Source organism: Scyliorhinus canicula, chromosome 3 (genome assembly GCF_902713615.1).
Source record: "Scyliorhinus canicula chromosome 3, sScyCan1.1, whole genome shotgun sequence".
NCBI classification, from domain to species: Eukaryota; Metazoa; Chordata; class Chondrichthyes; order Carcharhiniformes; family Scyliorhinidae; genus Scyliorhinus; species Scyliorhinus canicula.
Genome location: NC_052148.1, coordinates 120042614 through 120054662, shown reverse-complemented (window position 1 = coordinate 120054662; position 12049 = coordinate 120042614). Strand labels below are relative to the sequence as shown.

General features: G+C 45.1%; 1 protein-coding gene across 2 annotated transcripts in view; it reads left to right on the top strand.

Annotated features, from left to right (window-relative positions):
* Nucleotides 1-12049, top strand: part of kita (KIT proto-oncogene, receptor tyrosine kinase a) — a 131435-nt gene that overhangs the window by 41555 nt on the left and 77831 nt on the right. Inside the window, exons 2-3 of one of the 2 annotated variants that reach the window (XM_038791166.1) lie at nt 2220-2459; nt 5751-6041. In XM_038791166.1, coding sequence (XP_038647094.1) covers nt 2220-2459; nt 5751-6041 — 531 coding nt within the window. Of the gene's footprint in view, nt 1-2219; nt 2460-5750; nt 6042-11127; nt 11322-12049 lie in introns of those variants that run through there. The other variant, XM_038791168.1, reaches the window with a different exon arrangement.

The window sequence follows — 12049 nt, the reverse complement described above, 5'->3', positions numbered from 1 at the left end:
TGAACAGTGATCTTCAGGTTGCCCAGGGCTGGAAGAGGCAATTCAGCCACCGGACCCTCATCTGGGGGGGGGAGAGCCCAGAGTTCAACCCCTCAAACGCAACCCAAGCCCACCCAACACCCAGGACCATTGGGGGGACCCTATCTCTGTAGCCTGACAGTGGCAGAGAGGCACATGTGCAATGGACTTGATTGCCTCCTTCATTGCCCTTGGAGTCTATTGCGCCAGGTCTGCGCTTGTCAAGGCAGGCACCAAATTCCCCCCACTGGAGTTCTCACTGGTAGGGAGGGGCGGGGTGAGGGTGGGGGGGGGGGGGGGCTATTGGAGCATAGTGAGAAGGCTAAGCATCAGGGTTAAAGCCCACTAATGATATTGAAAACAGGAGATTTACATAATTTTAGGCTTCCTGCCGGCTCTGGGTGGGCAGCCCGTTTTGTTTGGAGGAGCAGGACCGGAGACTCGTGACGAGTTTGCCACCTGCTGCCGATCTTGTTTTTGAGCCAACACAGGATTCTTCGCCCGATTGGGATTCCTGATTTCAGTAGGCGGGAATGGAGATTCGCCCCAGGGTAAAGTTCACGTTCAGGTAAATTGTACGTTACTTCTAGGTTAAGCAGGTTTGAGAGCCAAGTGACCTTCTCCATCCTCTGCTTTCTAATTTTCAACTATTAAAGAACCAAAATAATCATTTGTAATGTGAATGGTAACTACCCAAGTGTGGCGTGTCAGAATTGAGAACACGTGTGGCACGCTTGCTTAGGCATGAAGTTCTTTATATGTCCTAATCTGTGCTAGTATGAACAGTATTAATAAGCCACCTGTAGATAGTGCTTGCCCCCAGGGAATCGATCTAAATCTGTGTAGCATCGTGGCAATATGTGAACAAATCTTTTCTCCTTAGAGACTAAATAATGGAACAATATTTTACATTCATCCTTCTGTCAAAAAATGTCCTGCGAATCCACTACTAAAATGTTTGGAAATATTAATGGTTAAACTACACAAAAGTCATTGTAATATCCATTAGGCATAATTTTTACAAGTAAATATTCCTCTTGATTAATGAGTCTCGGTTTCAAACCCTCCCTGCTTGTTTGGCGGGGGCAATGTATGCAGACCTGGAGTGATAAGATGACAGGGAGCTCACATGACATCTCTGTACCTTGCCATTTGTACGTGCTCCTCTTCACTCCCAGAGGAGAGTTTGATATTAATAAGTGAAGCATTCCAAGACATCAATGGTGCACAAATGCCATTTCAGCCATGAGCCTGAATATGACCCCATATTCATTTGGCAAATGCCTGCGGCAAGAATCTTGCAGGCCAATTAAGTTCTTCTGATCATAATTTTTACAGTTTCTTGTGATCCAAGAGGAGCAGGATAATCTTGTGCCTCCCCGGCTCCAGCCATCCACATTCCCCACTCCACCTCCCTCGATCGTGCACTTGCCAAACTGCTCCCAATTGCTAGTGGCTGAGGACCTTTTGTTGCCTGATGGCAGCCTGACCCTTCACCAATTTATGACGTGTCTGCAAACGGTAAGGTAATTTCCTTCAACTTTTGGCAGGAGTCAATGTCGGGGCCTGGGACCTAGGAGTTAAAATCTAGCTGGAGAGTTCAGCACCACATTCAGCTCCACAGCCTTGATTTGGTTTGTGATTTAAAAGCAATCCTATCTTCTCACAGCTATCACAATAGAATGTTAGCTAGTCTTGACTTTCTGTACCATTGTTGCCAATTGCAAGTTTCAAAAAGAGCCACCAGAAAGCTTTGGGACACTGTAAATGGCTAAAATAGGTTCGGGCTTGTTGTGCATCAGACGTTTGCAATGGGTTGTACATTTTGTTGAGATAAACCAGCAGAAAAGGAAACTATGATCCTCAACTGTGTATTATAATGTTAAAAAAACATTTTGTGGCGTGACTGCCATAGCAAAATGTTAATGACGTATGTCCTTAAATATCATGTGGAAAGCAAAACCATTTATTTGCAGTGATCACTTAATGTTAGCCCTGACTATATATTGCTCAGTATATAATGATACCTGTTTGGAAATAGCACATGAAATGAAGGAGAAGTTTCTATGGGAAGAATATCTGCTTACTCCTACCTCTCTAATGACTTGTGAAATAAAAAAGATTAACTGATCAGAAATAAAACATCTGTAGAATATTAAATAGCTGCTCTCAGTAACAACATTCTTGTACTTCTTGCGCAGGTCTGTCTATACCTTCGATTCAACCAAAGAATGGCACGTTGATTAAGAAAAAAGGTGATCGCATTAGTCTTCAATGTACTGACTCGTCTGGCGTAAGATGGATAACTCCATCAAGTGCAAAAAAAACCATCAATCAAAACAGAGTCACTATCATGTCAGCAGATCCAAAGCATACAGGCCAATACATATGCCAAAATCGCATTTCTTTTGAGAACAGCTCCCTTTACATATTTGTGGAAGGTAACTATGTCCTATTAACAATGGTCTTTTGTTGAGTGATTTCCGAAAGGTAACCATCTTTGTACTTCAGGCGTATTGGGTTGAGTTTAGTCTGCCAGTGTTAATCGGTGTACTTTCATTTGCAAAGAAGAATTCTAACATCTTCAGCCTCTGCACCTCCACATTCTGCCTTGCCTGTCAAGCATGTATGTCAAAAAGTTGTGTTGATGTGGCGATGCAGGCATTGGATTGGGGTGAGCACAGTAAGAAGTCTTACAACACCAGATTAAAGTCCAACAGGTTTGTTTCGAATCACTAGCTTTCGGAGCACAGCTCCTTCCTCAGGTGATTGAAGAGGTGTTGTTCCAGAACCCACCTCGTCATTCACCTGAGTTCCGAAAGCTAGTGATTCGAAACAAACCTGTTGGACTTTAACCTGGTGTTTCAAGACTTCTTACTCAAAAATTGTGTGGGTGCAGTTTTTGAATTTCTGCACATTATGTGTCGGGTCAGTAAACTGAAGTGAAAAATGTATATTTATGATTCAACATCAAATACCAGACCCACCAGCACAGGGCGCATGCATTCCCAAAATCTCTGTTCATGAACAGTCAAACACAATTACTAGAACTTTATGCACAAGGCCAGCAATCAAACTTTGTGCATATTCACAATTCCACATGGAAACAGAAGCAAATTTAGAGGCATCCTGTGCTGATATTTTCTGTTAACTGTTGAAGGCAGTAGAACTGCAGATTTCTGTCCAGCAAATGCTGGCACCCAGACATGTATGAAAGTAACACGAGTATTATTTAACCCTCCATAAAGCACCTTGTAATATTTCTCTACATTAAAGGTGTTACAATAATGCAGGTTGTTGTTGCTATTGGTCAACTGACAGAAGGTGGGTGTTCTGAAAGCCAGTAGGTGGCCACGCAGTATCTCACCAACAAACTGACCTGTCTGACATTCCTTCAGCACTCCCACTCTTTCAAGCTGTTCAAATAGGGGGGGGGGGGGGGGGGGGGGGGGGGGGGGGTTACATTTGGAGACCTGTTAGTGTCAGAGTAAACAAAATTTTAAAAATTGACAAAGAAAGATCATAATAACCTAATTGCTAGTCACAATTCTGGGCAGTTTGGGCAATAAAAACTTTCCTCCACCTGCTTCCAGAAATGTTTTTATGTAATGGGGATATTGCCCAAGAGGGCACACTCTATAATCTCTGCAATCATCTCATGCAGCACCATTTCCTGTTTGATAGCAGCTAGCAAACAGGGTGTTAGGTCACTCCCTTATGTGTTATTAGCATTAGCAAAAGCTGTTGAAAGTGCTGTTGCATCAGGCTGGAATCCAGCTGGGTCCTAGGATCCAGCAGCCCTCCAATTAGGGACAGCATGGTAGCACAGTGGTTAGCACAATTGCTTCACAGCTCCAGGGTCTCAGGTTCGATTCCCGGCTTGGGTCACTCTGTGCGGAGTCTGCATGTTCTCACCGTGTCTGCATGGATTTCCTCCGGGTGTTCCGGGTTCCTCCCACAGTCCAAAGATGTGCAGGTTAGGTGGATTGGCCATGATAAATTGCCCTTGGTGACCAAAATATTTAGGTGGCGTTACTGGGTTACGGGGACAGGGTGGGCTTAAGTGGGGTGCTCTTTTCATGGGCCGGTGCAGACTCGAGGGGCTGAATGGCCTCCTTCTGAACTGTAAATTCTATGATTTTATGAAACTGCAGAAGGCAGTGGATACTGCAAAGTCTATGGGCTCTGATAATATCTCAGCTCACCATCATCTTCTCAAAGGAAGTTAGAGATGGCAATAAATGCTGCCTCGCCAGTGATGTCCACATACATAGAACATAGAACAGTACAGCACAGAACAGGCCCTTCAGCCCTCGATGTTGTGCCGAGCAATGATAACCCTACTCAAACCCACGTATCCACCCTATACCCATAACCCAACAACCCCCCCCCCCACCTTACTTTTTAGGACACTACGGGCAATTTAGCATGGCCAATCCACCTAACCCGCACATCTTTGGACTGTGGGAGGAAACCGGAGCACCCGGAGGAAACCCACGCACACACGGGGAGGACGTGCAGACTCCGCACATACCTTGAATGAATTTTTTTAAAAATGCATGGGTGTTTCTTTCTTTTTCAATTTGGGACGGAAACAAATAGCAGCCAAAGAGTGGCACTCATATCCATTGCTGCAACTTTAACATAACTCAGCATTGTGCGCTAGATTCTCCGCAGGCCCGCGTCGAAATCGCGTTCAATGCGGGAGCGGAGAATCCAATTTCACACCGAAATCGGGCCCGGTGCCGGTCCGACGATTCTCCGGTACCCGAGAATCGACGTGATCGCGGAGTACTCCACGCGGCCGGGAGCCCATTGCCAGAGGCCCGCCCAGCAATCCTCCACTCCCGACCGGCCAAGTTCCCGATGGCATGGTTCTAACCATCTATCGCTGGTCGGGATGCTCGTGTGGCGGCTGTGGACTCAGTCCGCATCCGCCCTAGTGGGGGGGAGGGGGGGGGGGGGGATCGAACACCAGGGGAGCCTTATTGGCGGCCAGGGGACAGATCAGCGCGGTCAGATCTTCAGGCGTGCGGCTGATCGGGGGTCTACATTTTTAATCTGCCTCCGTGGTCCGAGTCCACCATGACACTCGGCTGCTGGAGGCCGCCGCCATGTGCATGTGCGAACTCAAAACCGGACGCACGGGGTCCCATAACCGCAGCTAAAGCTGCGTGAACTACTCTGGGTCCCTCCTAGCCCCTTGTAGGTCAGTGAATCGGCTCCACTTTTTCCCAGTGATCTTCAGTGTGAAACGTCACCGTTTTTACGTTGGTGTGGGGACATCGTCCCATTTTGGGAGAATCCAGCCCTGTGTATCTCTAAAATGAAGCACATTTATTCTATTTCTGTGGCTGAATTGCCACATATGGCGAATGACAAGCATATTGGACAACACTGTATCAGCTCATCCTGAGATACAATCGGGCACATGGAGGGAGAGAGCATATAAAATTAAACTTGCTGACAACTTAAACTTTGTGACTAGTAGATCTTTTTGAGCCACTTAATTTCTTTTCAATTTACCTATTCATGAAATCGTCATAATTTAGCCCTGGACCCAGGAGCACTGATTAGTATTTCACATTGTTCTGATTAATAATCTTTGCTTTGACAGCCGCAGTTTATATAGTCATGAAACCAGAATGCTGATGGTATTGTAGCTTTGCAGATCTGAGCATTTTGAAACCATTTTCTGTTTCAAATTTAATATTTTCTATGTTTCTTTCAAGACGCTAAGAATTTGTTTGTGACTCCGTCGCTGCGGCGGATGTTTATTGGTGGAACAGAAGGGGCTGAGGCTGTCATTCCTTGTCGAGTTACAACCCCTCGGATTGGAAACATCAGGCTGGAGAAAGATAAAGGTGGACCCATGCCCGAAAACCTGACCTATACCTCTGACATCTACACTGGCATAAGAATTACCAATCTGAAAAGATCTTTTGAAGGGTATTATGTGTGCACTGCTGTACTCAATGGTTCAGTGAAAAAATCAGCAAAGTTTAAACTGCAGATAATACCAGGTAATTAAGACTTTAGACTCTTGTTGCATTAATCCAATTTACAAGAAAAGAAAATCTACAATAAAAATTCCTAATTGGAGGTAGGCCAATATCAATGGGCTGAGGATGGATATGTCTCAGGTAAATTGGAGTCAAAGTTTGGCAGATAAGACTGTCAAAGAACGTGTTGTTTTTAAAGAGGAGATTGTTCGAGTGTTGTCCAGCTACATTCCCATGACAGGAAAAAGTGGAGCTCCCTGGGTGACAGTTGACGTGGTGTACACGGACGTCCAAAAGGCCTTTGATAATGTCTCACAACTAAGTATGTCAACAAAGTTAAAACTCATAGAATAAAATGGGCAGTGACTCTATGAATACAAAGTTGGCTAAGTGACATAAAATGTTTTCCTTTAGACTGGAGGAAGGTATTCCTCAGGATTTGGTATCAGGACCATGGCTTTTCCTGATATATATTAATGACCTAGACTTTTAAAAAAAAATAATTTTTATTAAGATTTTCACAAAATATAAACAAAATAATATTAACAAAACAACCATGGTAAAAACCCAAGAACAACACCCACCCAACTACAAAAGCAACTGCAAACAAAAGAGAAAAAAAAAACCCAAACAACAAAAGGGAAAGAGGTAACACCCGCCACATTCCACAAACCCATGTACACAGTTCTCCCTCCCACCGAACCAAACCTACCCCCCCCCCCCCCCCCCGGGTTGCTGCTGCTGCCGGCCTATTTCCCTACCCCTCCGCCAGGAAGTCCAGGAAAGGCTGCCACCGCCTAAAGAACCCTTGTACTGATCCCCTCAGGGCAAATTTCACCTTCTCCAATTTAATGAACCCCGCCATATCATTGATCCAGGCCTCCACGCTTGGGGCCTCGCATCCTTCCATTGAAGCAAGATCCTCCGCCGGGCTACTAGGGACGCAAAGGCCAGAACACCGGCCTCTTTCGCCTCCTGCACTCCCGGCTCCGCTGCAACCCCAAAAATTGCGAGTCCCCAGCCTGGCTTGACCTTGGATCCTACCACCCTCGACACCGTCCTTGCTACCCCCTTCCAAAACTCCCCCAGCGCTGGGCACGCCCAAATCATATGGGCATGATTCGCTGGGCTCCCCGAGCACCTAGCACACCTGTCTTCGCCCCCGAAAAACCTACTCATCCTCGTCCCAGTCATGTGGGCCTTGAACTGTATAAGGCTAAGCCTCGCACAGGAAGAGGAGGAATTCACTCTCTCCAGGGCATCCGTCCACGTCTCCTCCTCAATCTCCTCACCCAGCTCATCTTCCCATTTCCCCTTCAGTTCCTCCACCGAGGCCTCGTCTACCTCCTCCATCCTGTATGTGTCCGAAATCCTCCCTCCTCCAACCCACACCCCCGAGAGCACCCTGTCCCGTACCCCACGTGGGGGCAGCAAGGGGAACCCCTCCACCTGCCGCCTGGCAAACGCCCTAACCTGCATGTACCTAAACATGTTCCCCAGGGGAGCCCAAACTTCCCCTCTAACTCCCCCAAGCTCGCGAACCTCCCCTCCACAAACAGGTCCCTCAACCTCCTAACCCCTACCCTGTGCCAGCCCAGAAATCCGCCATCAATGCTCCCTGGGACAAACCGATGGTTCCCCCGTATCGGGGCCTCCATCGAGCCCCCCACTTCTCCCCTATAGTGTACAGGACACAATTTCAAAATTTGCTGATTACACAAAACCTGGAAGTTTAGTGGACATTAAGGTGGATAATAGACTTCATGAGGACACAGACAGGCTGATGGAATGGGTGGGCAGGTGGCAGATGAAACTTAATGCAGAGAAATGTGAACTGATACATTTTGGTCGGTAGAATGAGGAGAGGCAATAGGATCTAAAGCACACAATTCTGGAAAGAAAATCAATCATTGAAGGCGGTAGGGCAGGTTGAGAAAATGATTTATAAAGCATATGCTAACCCTGGGCTTTATAATTCGAAGCCTACACAAGTAGGGAGGCTATGATTAACTAATTTGGGGGCAGCACGGTAGCATAGTGGTTAGCACAATTGCTCCACAGCTCTAGGATCAAAGGTTCGATTCCCGGCTTGGTCACTCTCTGTGGGGAGTCTGCACATTCTCTCCGTGTCTGCGTGGGTTTACTCCAGGAGCTCCAGTTTCCTCCCACAGTCCAAAGATGTGCAGGTTAGGTGGATTGGCCATGATAAATTCCTCTTAGTGTCCAAAATTGCCCTTAGTGTTGGGTGGGGTTATTGGGTTATGGGGATAGGGTGGAGGGGTGGGCTTGGGTAGGGTGCTCTTTCAAAGTCCCGGTACAGACTCGATGGGCCAAATGGCCTCCTTCTGCACTGTAAATTCTATGATTCCAAGTGGATGCCAGACAGGTCTATTTGAGAACAAGGTTGAGATTTTTTTATTCAAGTGAGGTCATTGGATGTCAGGCCATATTTGCAGATTGAATAGGGGTGATCCATAAAATGATCACACAATCTACATTTCAACTCAGCAGTGTGGTGCAGAATCCATTGTGAGCAATAAACTAAATTGAAAGAAGTGCACATAAATCGCTGGGTGGAAATTGGAAGCAAAATTGATAAAATTTTAAACAAGCAGGAATGTCACCATTACAGTCATCAATACCCTAGATCGAACTGAAGCAAGGAATGAGTGGAGTTAAATAAATTGTTCACTTTGAGGCAGAGGAGGGTGGTGGTTAATGGGGACAAGTTAGGCAGAAGCAGAAAGATCGCAGACGTCCTGGTGGGGGTCGAAAATATAGAGTTTGGCCATCTATGTTAAAAAGGAGATAGTTAGGGACAGGAAATTGGAAACTATTAATGTGGTGGATGACATCAGGAGTATCTGGGAAATCTTGCTAAAACTATACAAGGCAGTAGTTAGGTCACACCCGGAATATTGTGACCAGTTTTGGTTCCCTTATCCAAGGAAAAATGTGCTGCTATTGAAGGCAGTCCAGAGAAGGTTAACTAGGATGATCTCGGGAATAGCAGAGGGGCACCAATGTTATATACTTACCCCCCAGCTCACTGTGAGGTGCACTGCATCAGGGTCACGTTGCAAGATATTTACACCTACCCATGCCCGGGTGAATCCCGGGAAGTGGGCCGAAGCATCACGGAAGAATCGGGTGGTCAGATGGCCCATTTGCATCCTGCCGCTGTTGTGGGGCATGTAGCTCGCTGCTGCTGCCAATGCGGGAATGGAGCAACAGAACAATACCAATCACGTTTTTTGCTGTACGTGGGATTCTCCGTTGCATCTGGAACTCCGCTACCGGCAACAAGTGGAGTAGAATTGACTCCACTGTCTATGTTCGCAATTTTGAAGCCAAATCCCCTTGGATCCCAGGATTTGTAGTGGAAAAGACTGGCCCAGTGTCATACAAGGTCAAGACCAGGGAGAGGACTGTATAAAAATATGGGGACCATCTCAGGAGCAGGGAAACTTTACTGCAGAAATTATACCGGGTGGGGTGACACTCTCAATGTCCTTTGAACCTATCTGCAGGCAGGGGATTCAACCCATATCAAACTCAAGAATCAACCCTCAAGAGGACGAAGACTCGGTCTCAGGTCAATGCCAAGGAAGAGCACCTGTCAGCTATATATAGTTTTGCAATTGATACACTTACACTAATGGCATTGCTTCCAAACCATTTCTTTTCTGAGGTCTTAATTAGATCCTGTAAGTCAGGGAATCTGCAACTTTACTAATTACAATATATGCCTTCTCGTGGTGGCCATGGAGAGGTGGGCAGCAGGTAGATAAAAAGGAAGAGAAAGCCTGAAGCAGGTATCAACTGCCATTTTTTAAGGAAGTGTAACATATTTAAAGTCTTCACTATTTATAATGGGGCTATTTAGGTGCCTATGTCAGGGAAAATGGTTCAGTAGCAACAGTGTAGGAAGATGATTTCTCTGCTGCTTCTCTTCTGCTAACAGTTATTTGAAAAGAACTGCACCCAGTTATATCCCTCAGATTTTCCTAGCCCTTGTTTATTCTTCATGATCTTTGTCAGAAAGGTGCCACAGTCCACCTTTTGATACCGATTATGCTAGACAGCGGGATACATTGCTCCACTGGACAATTTGTGTTGTATGCTGTATGTCATAGAGAATTGTGGCTAGCCCAGTGTCAAATTATTGCTTGCTCTCTACTTCTTTTGTTGTTAGAAGTTGATTTGGCCATGCAACAGAGGGCATGAAGGAAATGGGTTGTTCATTGAGTTCCACAGCAGGACAGAAAACACAGGACCAAATCCAATTCAATTTGGAGCCTGGAACAGAGGTTTGAAAGGGCAGCAGTTTGTCCCTGGGCCATTTATTGTTTGTTTGCTTTACCCAAATGGAATGTGTTGATAATGGAGCTGGCGTGAATAAGTCACAGGATCAAGTCTACATCCCACACAGGCTTCTGGTTGTAATTCACAACTCTGCTGCTCTTGCATTTTAAGCTAATCTCACCTATTAGTTACCTATTATATTTGCCTGGCTTCCCATCATTATTCTCTGTACAAATTGTATACAATTTGGGAGACATTATCTAAAACTACATTTTAACAAAGGCTTGTCTGATATGTTATTGGAGGAAGTAACGTTGCAGAGAAATAGCCTTTAGATATTTGTGCCAGGCATAGGATAGAGATAGCCAAAAGTAATTTTGTCAAGATCAAGAATATATTAGCAACAAGAAAACTCTGGCTTTGTAACAAGGAAAACAATCTCATAAAATGCTACACTCATCCACTTTCCTGCATGCCTCAGAAACCTGGCCAATAAATAAAAACCAGTGCAATAAAATGGAGGCCTTTGAAATGTGGTTCAAGGTTTTCCAGCCCAACTGCAGTGCGTCGCTCTGCGATGGATAATGTGATAAAATCAAATGGCCATTGTCTTCGGCAGTACTGGAAGATCCCGGCGGTTGGTGGATCAAGAAAATCCCTCCCGAGGATGTTGAGACATGTGATAAAAATTCCATATACAGGTTATAAGACCAATAGGGAGGTGTTAAAAAAAACAAGAATAAAAAGAACTCTAAAAAAGCGACATCCAGATCAGAAAATATCAGCATTCCGGCCATTTGACCCGAGCTAAGTGCTGCACAGATCTCTTCTTTGGGAGCTGAAGGAGAAGTTGACCTTGGCGTAGTTGGATAATGGAACATCGCAGAGTGGTTGCAGACGATCTACCATTGGTGTGCGAGGATCACACAAGACAGACGACAGTGATATACCATGACAGCAGATCAACAAGCAGACTCTAAAGGATGCCAGGCAAAGGTGAGGGGCAGGGCTGGGATGTCTACTCTATTGACTTTCAATAGTTTTTTTTTAATGGGTTTGTAGGACATACATTAACAAGATAGGATACACATTTCCAAGTTGGAATTGGTTGTGTATTTGCACGTTGTGGTGCAATATTACAGATTCTAGTCTGCTTCTCATTTGCTTATGAAATCTTCTTTTGCATCCTGTGTTGTTAACTGAATCGCACTGTATCTTCTGAGATATGCAAAATAATTAAGATTTCCTGATTTTGTCTTCGCTTCCTTGCAATGTTACATAATTGACAGGTCTCTGTTAAAAATGGGATTCACTTAGCTTTTAAAATGTATAGAATGGGCATTAATTTCCAATTGCCAATAACATTGGCCTTTTTTTGCAAAAAATATACTTTATTCATAAAAGTTGTAAAAGTAGATCACGGTTCAAATTTGGCATTACAAAAAATGCAATACAGTTTAGTTTATTTCAATACAGTACACAATGTTCCTCACACTTTCATTACAGGTTGTATTTATTGTCATAATATACACCAGTATATCATGGTGCAGACACACACTGATGGACACACACAGGGACCAATCAACATGTACAAACACCGCAGCCAATCACCAGTTAGAATACACACACTATAAAGGCAGAGGGCACCACGGTTCCCGCTCATTCTGGGTGCTGCCTCTGAGTGTAGTAAGAACCCATCCAGCCCAGCACAGACTCACAACATG